Source organism: Neltuma alba, unplaced genomic scaffold (assembly GCF_004799145.2).
Source record: "Neltuma alba isolate B1F8T4 unplaced genomic scaffold, ASM479914v2 tig00007143_pilon, whole genome shotgun sequence".
In the NCBI taxonomy this organism is placed as follows: Eukaryota; Viridiplantae; Streptophyta; class Magnoliopsida; order Fabales; family Fabaceae; genus Neltuma; species Neltuma alba.
This window is the reverse complement of record NW_021634687.1, coordinates 25,638-45,338: the sequence shown is the minus strand read 5'-3', so window position 1 is coordinate 45,338 and position 19,701 is coordinate 25,638. Positions and strand designations below refer to the sequence as shown.

General features: G+C 33.8%; 3 protein-coding genes across 3 annotated transcripts; 2 read left to right on the top strand and 1 right to left on the bottom strand.

Moving 5' to 3' along the window:
• Positions 1-1,076: 1,076 nt before the first annotated feature.
• On the bottom strand, positions 1,077-5,266 carry LOC114751866 (molybdate-anion transporter-like). Its single transcript, XM_028940554.1, has 9 exons — positions 4,824-5,266; positions 4,407-4,551; positions 3,526-3,694; positions 3,025-3,280; positions 2,718-2,806; positions 2,234-2,416; positions 2,053-2,138; positions 1,891-1,975; positions 1,077-1,322 (listed from the first exon to the last, which is right to left on the bottom strand). Exons 1-9 carry the CDS (start codon positions 5,023-5,025, stop codon positions 1,188-1,190), a joined length of 1,350 nt encoding a protein of 449 aa, XP_028796387.1. The 5' UTR covers positions 5,026-5,266; the 3' UTR covers positions 1,077-1,187.
• A 3,455-nt stretch (positions 5,267-8,721) lies between these two features.
• On the top strand, positions 8,722-11,265 carry LOC114751870 (replication protein A 70 kDa DNA-binding subunit D-like). Its single transcript, XM_028940560.1, has 10 exons — positions 8,722-8,874; positions 8,955-9,222; positions 9,298-9,394; positions 9,497-9,621; positions 9,704-9,788; positions 9,889-10,021; positions 10,211-10,368; positions 10,450-10,561; positions 10,655-10,852; positions 11,023-11,265. The coding sequence occupies exons 1-10, from the start codon at positions 8,722-8,724 to the stop codon at positions 11,263-11,265; spliced, it is 1,572 nt and encodes a 523-aa protein (XP_028796393.1).
• Positions 11,266-13,079: 1,814 nt separating this feature from the next.
• LOC114751867 (uncharacterized) lies at positions 13,080-19,197 on the top strand. Its single transcript, XM_028940555.1, has 8 exons — positions 13,080-13,131; positions 13,229-13,747; positions 13,834-14,365; positions 14,744-15,669; positions 16,239-17,456; positions 17,556-18,233; positions 18,384-18,648; positions 18,744-19,197. Exons 1-8 carry the CDS (start codon positions 13,080-13,082, stop codon positions 19,195-19,197), a joined length of 4,644 nt encoding a protein of 1,547 aa, XP_028796388.1.
• The last annotated feature ends 504 nt before the right edge of the window (positions 19,198-19,701 follow it).

The window sequence follows — 19,701 nt, the reverse complement described above, 5'->3', positions numbered from 1 at the left end:
TAGTTATACATGTTAAAATTTTAATAGAATAGTAGTCCTAACTAATACATATGATTAGTAAAGATATTTTAGAAAAGATAATACATATTTATTACAAATAACTAATTTAACTAATTTTCTTAATTTGTTTAAATTAATCAACCAATTCTTATATTAAGCACAGGAGGTAGTGCAAGTTAATTATCCAAAAAAAATCATGAACTTTACATCTTCAGAGGCCATTTGAAAATGACCGAGGATGTTGGGGCAAAAAAGACCATGAAATATTGTTTACCAAAAAAAAAAAGACCATGAAATATTCTCCAACTACTTTCCTACGTCAACTCAGTGTCAATAGAACACAAATAATGCCAACAGATTTCTTCTCCAAGCCAGGAAAAGCCTCCCCACCTTTTCACTCGAGCATTCAATCAATGTTATGCAATCATTAGCCAATTCCAAACTCAGACTAAATGGTTTCAAACAGATGTTGGTACTATGAAATTTAATTTGTCTATCACAAAAAACAAATTTAATTCAAGCAAGATCTTCAAATTGTTACTGTCTCTGTAGATGACGACAGAAGAATTAAGCCTGGTTTCAGCTCACTAAGATTGCAATAGTAACTTTAGTTAGTAGGCTATTTATAATATTAAGGGGGCAAGAGCACAATTAAAACCACCATGGTACTACCAAAATGGTGTCTCCATCAAATGAATAACATGCTCGAACTTTGATGCTCGTATTAGTTTTCACCTCCCAGTTTTTAGGTGCCACCTCAAAAGAACTTGCGTATCTGCACGTCATCCGCTCCAAACGCTTGTGTGGCCGGCCAGATCTACGGAAGCAAAACCAAAAGCATTCACACCAAAAGATGCCGGCTACCACATAACAGTACAAACATAAACCCGTTAGGCTGATCGTATAGCTGATATATTTAAAAAAGCGATCTTCATCTCATGGACAGTTTGAAGTGAGAATTAAAATGGGAGATGTCCTTGTTCAGCCTGTCTTTCGGTCCTTAGAGACGCTACTACAAAGTCAATCTCCTGCACTCGGTAATTGTTGGGCATGATATCTACGTTCTGAAATTGATCTCACCCTGCATACTTTGGCGTCATCTGAGGTCTACATCGTTCGTTACTTTCATCAAGAAGAAAGACAGACATCCCACCTTCCCCAAACTCTCCCAAAGCAGCAATATGCATTCACTGTTTATGCCAGTTATTATATGGTTGCTTCCCCCATTGCTTCAAGGCATGCATGCAACCAGCTGAAGTCAATAGTCCCAACACACCAAATGCCATCAATGCTGCATTCCCAACATTCCGATAGTAGCCACCCTGCAACAGTTACAAGGAAGTAACTATATTATGATATTAAATTCATACAAGAACCAGCTGGCAAACAAATACAACAGCAACAACAAAGCCTGATCCCACTAGGTAAAGTTAGTTACATGGATTGCAAACAAATATATAAATATTTTCACAATTTCATGCTATGTGGTTAGGAAAAACGCAGCGGAGACAAGTACTTTATATCTGAAACATTAAATTTCAATAAAGCATACAATGCTGCTAGAATAAACACCAGGAATAAACTCAAGGGGATAGTGGCACCATTCAAGCACAGAAATCCAAGCCAAACACAACTGCCCGTAAGCAGAATTTTTCAAAGCAGGGCTTATCATGGTATGCCTTTTAAGTAGTTCATTGGAACAGGACCTCTTTCCAATAGTTATTTCATAAGCCATCCTCAACAACGACCAGTATTCTGACTTCAAATGTCAAAGAGACACAGTTTACGTTCAACATGGTGTCCATTTTTATGGTCAACTGCGCCTAAAAACTTAATTGGCTAACTATATATTCCCTACATTTTCTTGTGCCATTATGTTCAAACACTCACTTCCACCAAAGAAAGCAGCATTGCCGCATTAGCTGGGGCAAGAGAAAGGCCCATCATCCCTCCACGCAGCTCATTAGGCACATACCTGCAATTAAAGTAACACAGTTATCAAAACTAACACAATCCAATGAATAACAGGCACCCAGAATTAAATGATTTTACATGGTCCTCAATCTGGCGAGTGATGGTAAAATGAGCCCAACACAAGCATGAAACAGGATAAACAGTGTCACCAGAACTCCAATTTCCTGCATAGGAAAAAATTTCAGAGTAGACTCTAGATTTCCACCTCTGCAGCCAGACAAGTGCACTGCATGCTTATAAAAATATGAAGTGACAGCACCTGATAATCATAGGCTATAATAGACAGGACAAGACCCAGTATGATGTATGCGTATACTAGCCAGTCCTCAGTTCTAATAGGTAAGCGTCCACTTGTGAGCCAAGGAAATACAGTGCTTCCTAGCATTCTTGAGCCCAGAAAGAATGGATAAATCAATCCTAGATGCACTTCTCGTCCATCAGCCTGAATACACAAGCACCACATAATGTATTCTAAACTTTGAACCATAAATGTAAAAGGTTGCATAACATGAAGCCTTCTTTTTCATATGACTGAATCCAGGAAAGAAGACAGATGTCTTGCCACAAAAATGGCCTCAGGGAAAAAAAATACATTAATTTTCCATGGACTTTTATTTCTAAGTCGATCAATACAAAGAAGCCTAAAGAAGAGAATTAAAAAAAAAAAAAAAAGATATCAACGGAATGCTCTAGAGATCATAACAAGTACATAGAAAATCCTCGCTGTGAAATTTAAATCATACCACCACTGTAGGGGCCCAGAGGATCCAAAAAATTCCAATGGAGAAGTAAAGGCAAGCCTGTGCCCACCCCAAAAGCCATATCCTTTTATCTGGAGATAATAGAATTTTCATCTCTCTGTTATTCTTGGTAAGCTCATCATTAAAACATTGAACAATATTAGCAGCTAATTCTCTAGTAGAACTTAATAGCACCTTTAAATGCTTAAATGTAAGAATCTTCTAAATCATGTCAATCCACAAAAAATCATTAGAACTGATGCACAAAAATAAGATCAAGGGCATAACTTAGAAAGCATGTGTATCTTACCACCTAATATATATGCATAGAAGGACACGCTATAATCCTTTAAAGATATTGCTTGTGGATTTTCTGCCCATCCTCTGGAAAGAAAAGTGATACATACTGTTGCTAGGAAGATGGCTGCAGTGGAAGGAGCAGTTTTCTTCTCAAAATTATCACCAACCAGCCAATTTGCAAACACTTGGCTGGCAATAAAACATGCAGGCTCAGAAAAAGCCATTAACCAAAACGTGTCATTAAGCGAATCTAGCCTGTGCCCTTGCTGCTTAGGGGAAAAAAAGAAATTGACATTAGATTGTAGATATTCAAAGTCAGTTATCCTATATTCGGTGATAGGAAATGATAATAGCCAAATACACTAAAAGAAATAAGAATAAAAGGACTGGCCGATGTTATTAAAACTGAGGGGAATAAATAAGTCCCTATCTAGTGCAAGTGTTATAGATGTCTGGGCTGAAATCTATGTTTGCAAGGAATCAAGAGTATAGGAGAAAATTTATTCAATACCTTTTCATGCAAAGTGACCATCCAACTCTCAAAACTGAATGAAAATATTGTACTGGCAAGAGAGAGACAAATGCTAGTGACAAAAATGCTTGGATACTCAGAAACCCTCTTCCATATGCCAACAAATAAGTGTAGGATGCCAAAAAATAGGCATGCTTTCTTGTGACCTCTACACAATGAAAATAATAACTTAGTTGCAGCACGTCATGCAACAACATCACCTGAAAATTATTATTACAATAATTATTAAAAAAATTATACATACATAGATATATATATATATATATTTCTTGAAGAAGCATAGTTTTGCATAACCACTTCACAAATTTCCAAGCTGCTAAACTGTCTAATCTAGCATGGCAATATCATGCTTCATGTTTCAAATGACTCAGGAGGATGTCATGACTCAGCAAAGATATGAAATATTTAAAAGTAGAAGGAAAAAAAATCCATGGGACTAGGCAACACCAAATATATAATTAAAATTATAGGTCACAAAAGTTTGGCATTGTGCAGTTTTAGACCCGTTAAAAGAATGCTTGTCAAAGTTGAACAGTTTTTTCCCTTTCTGACATCATTGCAATGGAGGTTGACTTAAAATCAACAGAAAATACTTCACCAATGATCATTCAAAGTGTTAGTGATTCTTCCATATCGAACATTGTGGAATTTCCACTATGAATGATACACATTATTATTTGTTTAAAGAAAATCATAAATACATATAATAATTAATACAAAAAATTCCAATAATACTTGTCACTTTAACATCAGACTTACTGAAATTGACAACTCAGTAAAAGTTGGACCTTTAAGAAATTAGAAATTAGAGATAACGTATAAACATCGTAGCAATAATAGCAGGCAATTCATACGCTTACATTAAGTCTGAAATCACACCAAGAAAAGGACTAGCAATGAGAGACGCCCCAAATCTATAACAGAGAGACATAACCATCTGCTCCCTGCCAACTCCGTAAGAAGCTAACTCGAACTCACCAAAAGCTAACCACAGGCCTTCCATCACTGACAAGATGAAAGTAAGAAAAATGAAATTAGCACTCACGTTACAGATCTAAAGCTTAATTCACTAAGAAGTGCAGTTTAAAGTTAAAGAATTTCGAAAATTGGTTGCGAAAACCGGAGACTAAATTGAAGAGAAAAATAATGTCCCTTTTGGTTTAGTTCTGACGCCATCAACTAAATAAAGCATGAATTTCAAGTTCAAAAGTTGCTTCTCCTTTTTCTACAAGCGCATTTCTTGAAATCCAAACACTGTTATAGTAAAAGCATTTCACCTGAAGATAGAGAATAGAGAAGAATGAATTTCCGCTGAAAGCGAAGAAACGAGGAAGAGATTCCATGGTCGAAGACTGTAGATGTTCTGTTAGAATTAGTGAAATGAGGAAAAAGAAAGATCGAGAAACAGCAAGAGAAGAAGAGGAAGATGTATATGGATGGATTTGGCTCCCAAACCGAGCTCTCAATGGTTATCGCCATCGGCCAATTATATTGGAATTAATACAGAGACATCATGTAAGAATAAGCGTCCTGTTTGGGTCTCAGATAAACCCTAGATCGAAGAGATGAAGCAAAGATACGGAAGGGAGAGAGGAGAACTGAGAATCCGAGACCGACCGAGATCGGGGACGGTATGATATGATCGGCGCGAAATGGACCGGTTACGCTGTTAACACTGCAAATTTAGCGGCTTCGATACAGGCGGAGCTAAAAACGAAGAACGAAACGGTGTCGTTGCCTCCGGTGAAATGAAAGCTAGATTTGGACCCGAAATGCGAGAGTCTCCCGATTTTGTGTGATTCCCCATTCTTCCATAGCAAACAAATCAACTTCAATTTGTACTTGTCCCAAAAAAAAAAAAACCATACTTATACTTTTTTTTAATTTTTAATTTGGTACTTATGTGTTTTTTGTTCTTAACTAAATCTTTAATTTTGCTCTATTAACATCATTAATCCTTATGTAGAGACTAAAAATATTAATAGAACAAAGTTATAAGAGCTAATGTTGCTAAAAAGATAAAATTAAATGTTTAATTAAAGGGAAAAAACATAGGTACCAAATTAAAATTGAAAGAAAGTATAGATACCTTCAATATGGTTTTCCTAATAAAAAAAAGGTAAACAAAATTATTTTTAATTCATAATTTAGATTACAAATGGTTAGACAAAAGGAATTTGAAGTTATTTCTAAAATTGTCATTGGAGCCTAATTTAAGTGGTAAGTATGAGATGAGATAGAGGTTAATTTGAGTCTTTCAATTTGCAATTTCGTTAATATATCTTAGTTTTAATTTTTAGTTGTTAATCTAGTACTCTTCCAAACTTTAATATAAGACCCATTTAACTAATGTGATTAAATTAAAGAAGTTAGGTAAGTTAGTTAATTATAAGAAATGTGACTTTTTTTTAAAACACCATAATTATTTTTCTTAATACCTCATCTCCCTCCTCTACTTAATTATGGTTGAGGGAGTATTCATAGGGGTAGTTTAGAGAAAACTGATAAATATAAGAAGTGGGTCTTATATTTAAGATCAAAATCAACTTAACAATTGGGTCTTATATTTAAGATCAAAATCAACTTAACAATTGGGTCTTATATTAAGGATTGGAGGAGTAGTTCAGATTAATCATTTTTATAGATATACAATTAAATTGAAATAGAAAGAAATAAATATTGTATCCTCATTTAGTTAAAAAAAGTAACAATTCAAATGTTGATAAGTATTAATAAAAAATTATTCTACATGATTATCAAGAAATTTCATAATCAGTAAATAAAGTAAATGACAATAAATTACCAAAATCTTAATAATTTTTCCAAAATATGTAATCCAAAAAAAAATAGATAAATATTGCATCCTCAACAAAATCACACAATAACAAAGTAAATGAATCTAATATTTGTAAACCGAAATTGATACTAATCATTATAGCAAAAGAAAATGATACAAATCAAACAAATTGCAAACTGGGAGATGTAAATTGAGTATCAAACGATCGATAAAAGTTAATGTTTAGATCTTTAACAAAAACAAAAAATTAAAATCAAACTACAAATTTTAGAAAGAATTCCGTAAAAATAAATTTAAAATTATTAAATCTCAAATAAAAATTTTATGCAAAAATATATTATTATATGCCAATTCAGTATTGTCAAAACGTATTAAAGTGTTATTCTCAAATTTAATTTAGAATTTAGTAATTTTAAGTTTTCTTTTATTCTCCCAGAATTTTATCAAAGTAAATAAAGAAACTGACAAATTATAATAAAAATGCTTATTTACTTAGAAAAATGACATAAAAAAAGAAATTAGAAATTGTCATATTTCAATTCAGTCACTTAGACTTCAAAACCTCATGAGAAGAAATATACAACAAATAACAAATTATTATTATTATTTATTAATAAGTTGTGAGCTGAAAATGATAAGAAATAGACTAATAATGATAAGTTTAATAGTTTTTTTTTAAAAAAATCTGATATAAAGATATTTTAATTATTTAATTATATCAATCAACTTATCATCAACTTATCAACTAGAAAACTCGTACACAGATTCTGATTGGTGCACCTCAGCAAATAGTCCATTCGTCCACCGTGGATGGGACCACATAATATCATCTTCTTATGTTCTGCTAGGATTTTTGTTGATTTGCAATGCGTTTCATTTCAGTCATTTGTTTTACATTTTCTACGTCTATTTACTCGCCTACCTTTCAAGTATTGTAATTATTGCATTATACTGTGATTGGTTGCTCATGGAGGTTGCACTGTTTTCCATGATTGCTGGACTATCATACCTTCAACAGTCCTTGTGGCTTATCTTTCGAGACGTCTACTTTTCCAGATCTCATTAATTACTCTGCAAAGTTTCTTTTTTTTTTAAATGCTTAGATGTATGGACGTTTAAATAATAATATGATTTTCTTTTGTACTCATAATAAAAATATAAAATGGGGCTTATATCAAATAATATATCTAATATATATTTTCCGACCTTGATATCTAATATATATTGAATCAAACGAAAATTTTATTCCGTGACGGGTAAGTTGAAGAGTCAAATAGAATAAATTAATCAACTATCAATTAGAACTAAATATATATCTAATATATATTGAATATTTCTAGGGAGGTAATACTCATAAATACATCCCCACCTGAACCTTTTTCGAGAAAGATTAAATGCTGGCGATAAAAAAAAGACCAATGTTACTTAAATATTTCTTTCTTATTATTATATACTGGTCAGCAGACCTCCTGACTCCCATCTTTTAATTGCACCTTGAATCTTCTATAAAATGGGGCTTATATCAAATAATATATCTAATATATATTTTCCGACCTTGATATCTAATATATATTGAATCAAACGAAAATTTTATTCCGTGACGGGTAAGTTGAAGAGTCAAATAGAATAAATTAATCAACTATCAATTAGAACTAAATATATATCTAATATATATTGAATATTTCTAGGGAGGTAATACTCATAAATACATCCCCACCTGAACCTTTTTCGAGAAAGATTAAATGCTGGCGATAAAAAAAAGACCAATGTTACTTAAATATTTCTTTCTTATTATTATATACTGGTCAGCAGACCTCCTGACTCCCATCTTTTAATTGCACCTCGAATCTTCTTAACCCTTTAAATGACGTGGGTTGTTATCTATATAATTACTTTTCATATAATTGATTAATTTTTAATGACTTTAGATTATTTATCAAAAAAAAATGCAGGGCCATTTCAGATTTCCAGTAGATATATTTATTTATACATTTACTGATTCCCCTTCTATATCCTTTAATGCATTGGATACTTCAATCAGCATTTGCCTCTTCGATGTCAGTGCGCATGTTTGCATAACGAGACTGCTAGAGGCCGGCTCTAAGCATATGATCATTCATTATAGTTGGTTATATTATCAACCATGCTAATAGACACATCTATTCTCTATATAAGCAGATATCCAATTCAAACTGAGGCTGCTGATTTACCATACAATCTATCAGGGATCTGTACATTGCGTGGTCTCCACAGCCTAACTTTTAAGGTATCTACTTCCTGTTAAACAGTTATTTCCTTCAAACGTTACCTTATGTTAGGCCCTCAAACATTTCTCTCCTTCAACTAATTTGTGCAGGTCAGTACCATCACAGCAACAAATGGCAAACTTCGATCATGATCTCATCAAAGATGTAGATGATTCTAAAGATACCTGGTGTGTTGTTGCGAGAGTGCTGAGAAAATGGATTATGGCTAAAAAGACACCGCCTTTTGATATTTTTAAAGTAGGGATGATTTTAGTTGATGAACAGGTTTGACAAAAAATGGAACTTTATTTTCGATTCTCATATTATTTGTCTTCTGTGGCTCTCATTGTAATGAAAACGTGCAGGGGTATAGAGTTGAAGCTTTTATGTCCCAGAAAGCACAATTACAGAGATACATGGATGAAATAACAGAGGGTGAAGTATATCAGTTTGAGAACTTTGTAGCTGTGCCCAACAATGATGCTTTCAAACTTTGTCATCACACTTGGAAGATTCGTTTCCACTCCATGACGTTTTTCCAAAAGCATGACTTAGCAGTCCCTTTAAATGCATTTAACTTTGTTCCAATAAAGGATATTGCTGACTATAATGCTACAAATTATGAATTGATTGGTTAGTAATCATATCCTTCCCATGTTTGTTCACTCCTTTATGTTTTATTCTAATCGTATGAAAAAAAAATTGCAGATGTCATTGGGTTCCTTCAAGCATTTGGAAACTTGGTTGACCACAAAAAAGACTCACAGACCATAAAGACACTGAATTTCACCATCGCTGATCATAAGTAACATCACTTCAGTCACAAACTCCTCTGAATCATTCATAATAAGATACATTACTGCTTCGTTGTTCAGTTCATTTTTTATTAGACCTTAATTTAATGCAGCCAAATCCCCATTAACGTGGCTCTTTTCGGAGATGTGGCAATCAATGCATTTGAAGCTAGGACTGATGATTTGGAAGTTCCTACTGTAGTTGTCATCCGATTTGCAAGGATATCAACAACTAAAGGTATTTGCTTATTGCGAAAATAATGACTTCAAGTTATATTTGGATGTTATATTCTGTACTTACCTCCCTGTATTTATTTAAGGTTACGGACATATAACTAATGCTTTCCATGCTACAAGAGTTTTGTTCAATCCAGACCTCCCTGAAGTCAGAGAATTAATTGCCAGGTTTACTCTTACGTTGATTGTCTTTGTCGCTTTTTATATCTAAATTATGCAACTGTTTGACAAATGTTAGTATTCATTATAAATCTGAATATGTCTACAGACTCGGTGAGACACCTGGAGCAAGTCAGAACTTCTCACAAGTTTCATCTACCGTAATGCTTGATGCTACCAGTAACTCACTCCTGACTTTCCCAACCAGAATTCCCCTTTCTGAAATTTCCAAACTCACAAAGGTTGATATTATCCTTTTCTTTCAATTTGTCACACATTTAGACATCACGAATTAATATAGTCTTGCCATTATAATTCAGATAATTATTGTCTCTTCAGTTAATCACATATATATCACATTCACCAAATTAGTCATTAATCATACACCTATATATTAAATTTAATTATAAATTTATTTTCTACCTAAATAGGAAAGTCAAATTGTCACCAAGGTCACCATCCAGAAAGTTGAGAGTGAGTATGGTTGGACCTATGATGGATGTCCATGCGATAAAAAACCAGTGCATGTTGATGATAAATTGATGAAGTGTACTTCTTGTAATCAAGAAGTGCTTAAGACTGAACCCAAGTACGTATAAAGTTATTCATTGTCATTGAAGTCCATACTTCATCTCCATCGTTTATATAATTAGTTGTTCATTTGTAAAAGGTTCAAAGTCCATTACAAAGTATTTGATTCCACTGGACAATGTTCGATGCTTTTCTTCAACCGGCATGCATCTGCTCTATTAGAATGTTCAGCTTCTGAACTTAAGAAGAAGGTATCATGGGTTTATACCTTTGGATGTTGTCATTCTTAGTCTAAACTGTCTTGCTGTCATTTGAATTATTTTGTTGATAAATTATGATATCAGGTGGGGTCGTCTCGATCTTTTCCAAAAGAGTTAGATCGACCTGTTGGAAAGGAAATTGTCGTAATGGTCAAGGTTAAGGAAAACAACATAAAATATCCTGCCAGTAGTATGGGAGTGTCACAGTTCTCTGTGAAAAAGGATATTTTGGATCAGTTCACATACTCTAATGTCAGCGCTGATGCCAACGCTAATGTCAAGGTCAGGAGACTATAATCTATTTTAATTGGATTATTAAATTCTACATGTCATAGCATATTTTCCGGCGTCATTCTTAATAGTTCGTTCAATTATTTTACCATACCATCATCATTCTCCATCACATTTTTCAAAAATACCCTTAATTCTCTTCCCACTATTCTACTGGACAGAATTCACCAATCGAGTCATCTTCCTCATACTCATCTCCCAAGATGCTTGGCACTCACAACATTGCGGATGATGATGATGATCTTACAATATCTCAGATAATCACACCTGTGGAGACCTTGTCAAAGAAAAAGAGGAACGGGAAAAATGAATCAGAACAACTTGATGATATAGGCCTCTCCGAAGGGTCCCCTCCAAGCTTCAGCAGCACCAAACCGGCAAAGAAGATCAAGAAGGAGAAATGACTAGCTATATCTGAAAATTTAATTGGGAACATCTGGACTTTTAAATTGTATTAAATTTGGCTTTAATTTTTTTGGCAAAAATGTTCGCTTTGAGTTTCATCCGGACTGCATTTTTTGGACGTGTTTTGTGATACTAAATCAATTAAGTGTTCATGAGTCTTCGTTGGAAGATGTTTATTGATATCAATCTACCATTTCATTGTTATAGTTGCTATCTAATCGTGTTTTAATTTCAAATATTTTGTCACCTTTTTATAGGAATTTCCACACTTTATGGTCATAGTTGCATCAGGCTTACTAAACTTTCAATTTTTTAAACTGGAGTTGCGAAATAGTTTGCATCATTTGATTGAAAATTATTTTTACTTCCTGTTTAAAAAATATAACTTCTAGGTGTCAAAAGCTGCTTTCCTAGGTACGATTGTAAAAATACCCAAAACTTACTTATAACTTACGCAAAAGTAGCTTATTAGAATTAAAAGATATTTTTACTCTTATGTTTATATTATTCTTATGCTTATCTCTATATACTTTTTGTGTTTCCGAATCAGTTTTCAATTATTTATTTTTATTGAGTAAAAATAATTTTAATATTTTTAATTTTTAATATTATTTTTTATTTTACATTTACATAAATTATGCAGAATATAGCATCTAATTAATTATGTAATATTATTAGGTTCAAAAATCTTCACATTACTATGATTTGTAATTTAAATATATTTTATTCATTAAATATAATTTGTCCTTATTATAATAATTTAAAATTTAAAATTATTATATTTTGTCAATTCATATTTTAAATTATTTTTCATTTTCAATAAACGTCGTAGCCAAAAAATGGACCATGATTTTTCCAATCGAGTTTACACTACAAATAAGCTACTTTTAACCCCCCAAAAGCCCGCCAAACGGACCCATTGTGATATATGCCTGGTGAATCACTTTCTATTAATCTAATAAATGCTTATTTATTGCATTTTAAATATATGAATTAATAGCATATTTAATCGCGTCACACGCAAAACTCAATGGAAATAATTAATAGTATAAATGTGAAGATTTTAATGCTATAAATCATTTCATGGAATTTATGAATTCGATGACGAGGGATTTCACACTGTTGGCTTACAAACTTGAATTGGACCATCCAAATGAATCGTACTGTAAGCATTTATTGATTTTCTTATTTCCTTTCCACAGCCAATTCTCGCTCTTGTATTGTCTATATTTTACTTCATCTTCCATAAATTAAAATAAAAATACTTTCATATGTATCAACAAAATTGTTAATGAACACAATAACTTTTTGTTCCGTGACGGGTAAGTTGAAGAGTCAAATAGAATAAATTAATCAACTATCAATTACAACTAAATATTTCTAGGGAGGTAATACTCATAAATACATTCCCACCTGAACATTTTCCGAGAAACATTAAATGCTGGCGACAAAAAATAAAACCAGTGTTACTTAAGTATTATATACTGCTCAGCAGACCTTCTGACTCCCATCTTTTAATTGCACCTCGAATCTTCATAACCCTTTAAATGACGTGGGTTGTTCCCAGTTGGCAAACAGAAAAATAACCTACTGTGTATCCAAAATTGTATTATAGTACTTTTCCCATGTGCGCCATAAGTAACTTGTCTCCTGTGGCTATTGAAGTCAATATTGCCCATGCATTGAAAGACGTTTCGCCAATGTCAACTAACGAAGTAACTTTCTGATTTCCATCCTTTCCATGTCTTTTATATCCTATTCTCATATCTTGATTAATACACTTGAACGTACTTCTTTCATCTTAACACTATACATGGGAAGGATAAGGAAGAATGTTGGTTGCACTACAGCGTCTCGGCCTGAAGGTTAGACAATCCATCTCTCTCCTGAAAGTCATCATAGTGACCTTGCTTTACTGTATTGTTTTTATTTCACAAATACTTTCGTTTTCTGTAATTACAGGAAGCAGTACTCATGCTGCACAACACCATGATGTCATTGAAAGTTCTCCCGTGGATATTTATATTCAAACGAAAAGAAAGAAATCTGTATCCTCAGCAGTTATGGAAGGAATATCGGAATCTGCACATGGTAAAAGACAAAGTGGTCATGCTAATATATATGGCTATCTCAACAGCACTGATCAGTTAGAACAATCCACTCATTTCGGAAGTACCTCTGCCTATATTGCACCTACTTATCAAGCGAAACTTTCTACCCAACTTCGTGGAAGCTCCACTTCAGCCATGACAACTTCAACGAGGATTGCATCCAAAGATATCACAGATTATGGAGGAGTAAGTAAACCACAACATCCAGGTATCTGTGACAGAACAATTGAACAAAACACTCAGCAGCCAGCAGATTTATCGTATTTGAGACACAATGGTAGCACGGCTACTGTGAATTGTTCCAGACTTTGCAACATTACCAATTTAGCAACTAACCTTTCTCCCAAGCTTGATAATGCTGTTGGTGCAGGTTATAATTTCATATATTTATGGGTATCTTTCTCTCACTAAATTATTCATATGTGAGGATTAATTCTTTTTATTTTAAATTTGCAGACGAAGATGAAGCGAATGGTGACTCAGATTGTGAGGTTGACGTCGTAGATATAAATGATTACGATAACGTCGATCTATCCACAGAAGGCTATATTGATGAAGGTGATGCAGATTATGTGTGCCATTATTGTGGTGCTTTGATGTGGTTTAACGAAAGGCTTAAGAGAGCTCCTTCCAATGAATATCCTTTGTTCTCTATTTGTTGCTGCCATGGCAAAATATTGGTTCCTCTTATGCAGCCTCCACCAGAAACATTTCGTAAACTTTTCTTTGACAAAGATAACCCACAATCAAAGCGTTTTTTGTCAAATATAAGGGCATACAATAACATGTTCTGTTTCACTTCAATGGGTGGAAAGATAAACCATTCTATTAATAACACTGGAGCAGGTCCCTATTCTTTCGTTATGTCTGGTCAGAATTACCACTTACTAGGAAGCTTGCTACCTCCTGAAGGATCTCAGCCAGTCTACTCTCAGCTCTATATATATGATACTGAAAATGAAATATCTAACAGAATATCCGTTGTCAGGTATGACCAACTTATAACTTTATTTAATGTCTATATCATTAGCTTGAATTTCTAATCATAATTTCTAATAAATTATTGCAGTCCTTATCAATAATATACTTTGTCAGCCTTAATATTTGTACTGTACATATAAAAAACATCGCATGAATTAATAATAAGCAATGAAATTATTATTGATATTGCCTTAGATTTAAATGTCCCAATAAATTAAGGCCGAACTATCTCCGCATAAGTGATCCATAAAATGTGATACTAACTTTCTCAAAAGAAAAATCAGTTTGCCGTTATCATTGCTACTTAAACATTGTTTAGACATTGGGACTTCTTTTGTGAAACATTATTTGTGTTCTTACTAACAACACTAACTCTTCTGTTCAGCAAGCATTGTCATAGGTCTGCAATTGATCAAGGAATTACACAAGAAATAAAGGATTGTCTTGACAAACACAATGGCCTTGTCATTAGTTATCGGATGGCATCTGAAATTCTCAAGCGTGACCAGCATTCTAATGTCAATATTCGTCTCATTAGGAATTCAGATCACAGTGATAGGGTCTATGATATGCCAACAGCATCTGAGGTTGCTGCTTTACTGGTTGGAGACTTTGATAGATCATATTTCAAACGAGACATAATTGTTGAGAAAAGAGCTGGAGCGTTGCAAAGAATTGATGAATTGCACAAAGCATACATTCCCCTGCAATATCCTATTATTTTTCACTATGGAAATAATGGATATGATTCAACCATTAAACATAGTGAAACCACTCTTACTCAGACTAAAAAGAGGAAGACTCTAACCCCACGGGAGTACCTATCTTTTAGATTGATGGATAGAAATAATGAGCAGTCTGTTTTGCTACACTCCAAAAGGCTACTTCAACAATTCATTGTTGACGGATATACAATGGTAGAGAGTGAAAGACTCAATTATATCCGTAATCATCAAAAAGAGCTACGGGTGGACATGTACAGAGGTCTCACTAATGCACTCACCAGGGGTGAGACAGATCCATCTCGCACAGGAAAAAGGATTATACTTCCATCCTCATTTACTGGGGGAGCCCGATATATGGTACAAAACTATCAAGATGCAATGGCACTATGCAAATTTACTGGTTATCCTGACTTATTTTTAACTTTCACATGCAATCTAGCATGGCCAGAAGTAAAGAGATTCTGCAACAGGCATAAATTAAATCCAGCTGATCGACCAGACATATTATGCAGAATATTCAAGTTGAAGCTTGAAGCGTTAATGAAAATCATTAAGGAACAAAAATTTTTTGGAAAAGTAAGAGCAGGTAATATTTAATCCTCCTATCGGTGTGTTATTTTCTATATATTTTTGCCAATCTACTATCATAGCATAGTTAATTGAAATTCATAAATAAATTTACTATTGCAATTGGTCCTCACTATACTGTTTGCAATACTTTTGTTACTTAAAATCATGCGTCTCATTTTATATATTGAGTAATGCAGATTGCCTTTTTTCTCCTTGTGTTAATATATTGACTTTTAATTTAAATATATTCATAAGAACTATGTTTATTTTATTTATTCAAGTTAGGAAGTAGCGGGTTACCGTAAAAACTTTTTCTAAGCTTTTATTTTTATTATTTTATCATGTGTTTGTCACAGTAGAATTTGTTTCCCAACTTTTATCAAGGTAGAATAACTTTTGACTAAGTAGAATAAAGTAACATTTAAATGCATTATACAAACATGCATAAATATACTTAAAATTTGCATGCATACTTTCAGTCATTATACACAAAATTATGCTTTTAGTTGAGTCGCCTAACCAAATTGTGATATGACAAAATGACTTTCTTAAACATTAAATAATAATTACGTTTTCCTCCTGCAGAAATTTATACTATTGAATTTCAGAAGAGAGGTTTGCCACATGCTCATATTATTCTATTTCTAGATCCTTCTGACAAACCAAACACTCCTGATGATGTAGACAAAATGATATCTGCAGAAATACCAGATAAAGAGAGAGATCCATTACTATATGATCTTGTCAGCAATTACATGATCCATGGACCGTGTGGAGCTTCTAACAAGAGATCTCCTTGCATGAAAAATGGGAAATGCTCTAAGTACTTTCCCAAAAAATTTGTTAACCAAACCTCGATAGACGAGGAGGGTTACCCTACATATAGGAGAAGAAACGATGGAAAGACTGTTAATAGGAAGGGTATTCCATTGGATAATAGATATGTTGTTCCTTACAATGCGACTTTGCTGAAGCTATTTCATGCCCACATTAATGTTGAGAAAACAAATCAATCAACTGCAATAAAATATTTGTTCAAGTATGTTAGTAAAGGAAACGATCGAGTTGTTGCTGGCATATACAACAATGATCACTATGACAATGGAAACAATGGTTTCGACGAGATCTCTCATTATTTGAACTGCAGGTACATTTCTTCCTGTGAAGGTGCATGGCGTATTTTTTCATTTGATATCCATCATAGATATCCCTCTGTAGAGCGCTTGAGTTTTCACTTACAGGATCAACAGGCTGTTTTCTATTCAGACAAGGAATCAGTTAGCTCATTAGTTCACAGACCCAGAATTAAGGAATCAATGTTTCTTGCATGGATGGAACGAAATTTAGATGATCCATTTGCCAGGACTTTGACATATGTTGAGTTTCCACAATATTATACTTTTAACAAGCAAAAAAGAATTTGGAAGTTTAGAGAAAAGGGATTTGCGGTTGGGAGGTTAGCACATGCATCGCCCTCTCAAGGTGAAATATACTACCTTAGAGTACTATTGACAAAAGTAAAGGGACCTCGCAGTTATGAACAGATAAGAACTGTAGATAATGTTGTCTACCCAACTTTTCGATCTGCTTGCTATGCTCTTGGATTAATTCATGATGATCAAGAGTTCATTGACGCGATAAAGGAAGCATCATTTTGGGCTACAGGATGTTATCTCAGGAGATTCTTTGTGTCCATGCTACTATGTCATTGCATATCACAACCACACCTGATATGGGAACAAACAAAAAATCTCTTATCTGAGGACATGTTCTACGTACCTCGAAATAACCCTAGGTCTGCAGGTAAATTCAACTACAAAATACTTCTATGCAATTTTCATAAACATAAAGTTTGTTTTGTCTTCTTCAATTTATAACATTACTATTGATTGAATGAAACAGATTTAAACATAAGTGATGATGACAAGCAACAGGCATGCTTGATTGAGATTGAGAAGTTGCTACAGATAAATGGCAAATCTCTCCATGATTACCCATTAATGCCAACGGCAATATCTACCGAGTATTTTGATATCAGGAATCATTTGGTCCTTCAAGAATTAAACTTTGACAGAGATATGTGTCAGAGAGAAGCGGATAGATTGGTAGCATTACTGACAGATGAGCAGAATACTATATTCCAGCAAGTAATGAATGCAATGAACCATCCAAATGATGAGTTCTTTTTTGTGTATGGTTTTGGTGGTACAGGAAAAACTTTCTTATGGAAAGCACTCACTGCATCAGTTAGAGCTCAAGGTGGAATAGTGATCAATGTGGCATCCAGTGGAATAGCTGCAACCTTATTACCATCAGGTAGAACTGCACATTCAAGATTAGCAATTCCAATTGATATTAATGAAGACTCCACATGTAACATATCACAAAATTCACCATTGTGCGACCTCATCAAATTCGCAAAGTTGATTATTTGGGACGAAGCTCCAATGGTCAAACGTTTTTGTATAGAAGCTGTTGATCGGACCTTTAAAGATATTATGAAGTGCAACCATCCCTTTGGAGGCAAATGTATTGTCATGGGAGGAGACTTCCGACAAATATTGCCTGTGATCCCGAAAGGTAGTCGTGCGGATGTCATCAATTCATGCATCAACTTTTCTCATTTATGGTGTCATTGCAAGTTATTCCAACTTACAAAAAACATGCGGTTATCTACAAGTTCATCCACATATGATTCAAGGTTACAACAATTTTCAAATTGGCTTTTAGACATCGGTGATGGCCAGATTGGATTGCCTCATGATGGCATGGCAGAGATAGAAATCCCAAATGATCTTCTAATTCTAGATTCTCATGATCATCTTCAATCAATCGTGCATGCCACATATCCTGATCTATTAGATCATTTGACTGATTCAACATATCTAACTAATAGAGCTATTCTGGCACCAACAATTGAAGTTGTTGAGCAAATTAACGATTATATGTGTTCCTTACTACCTACTGAAGTTGTTGAATTTTTACCTCTGATTCTGTTAGTACTGTTGATCAAGGCAACACCTCATTCCAAGAGTTGTATACAACAGAATTCTTGAACACAATAAAATGCTCTGGCTTACCTCCACATAGACTTGCCTTGAAAGTAGGAGTTCCTATAATGCTCATGAGAAATATAGATCAGGCTGCAGGACTCTGTAATGGCACAAGACTGAGGATCACATTTCTTGGTAAACACTTTATTAAAGCAATCGCTCTCAATGGCACAAGTCAAGGTCAAGAAGTTTTGATCCATCGAATGGATATGAATCCATCAGAATCTAAACTACCATTCACATTGATAAGAAGGCAATTTCCCATCATCCTATCATTTGCTATGACAATCAACAAGAGTCAAGGACAATCAATGACCAATGTTGGCCTATACCTTCCTAGACCTGTCTTCACACATGGCCAGTTATATGTTGCTCTGTCAAGAGTTAGATCTATGGATGGCATCAAAATTCTGATACTTGATTCAGAGAAAAAGCCAACCAACAAGACGATGAATGTGGTCTATAGAGAAATATTTCAAAACATTGTCTGAAGCTCATTGGTAATTTATCCCATACATGTGATTCATTGTTAACTCTAAATGCCTTTCTACTTGATTGAAATTATGTACTTTATATCTTACATTCATTAATTTCTTCTGCATATTTCTACAGTGATGGCTACAACATCTGTCCAAGATGATCAGCTGGAGATGACACTATTCCACTACCAGTCATGTATCTCAACCTAAGTGTAAGTCAATGACACCTACTAAGAATTTTTAGAAACTAATGTGAATAGTGCTTTCTCCCAAGTTGATCAAACTACTTTCCTTACCTTTGTTGTTAATGATTAAAAAAAAGGTTCTTCATTTATTTCCTAACCTATGACGCAATTCATTACATTAAAACTTTCAAACAATAGATATTCTACATATGAAAAATCAAATTACAAATTATCTTATTCAATGGATTGATTCACAGGAAAGCAAATATGGTCGCTGATTGGGTCGCCATGTGTCCTTTTTTATTGGGTGATTAAACCTCCACTGCCTGTG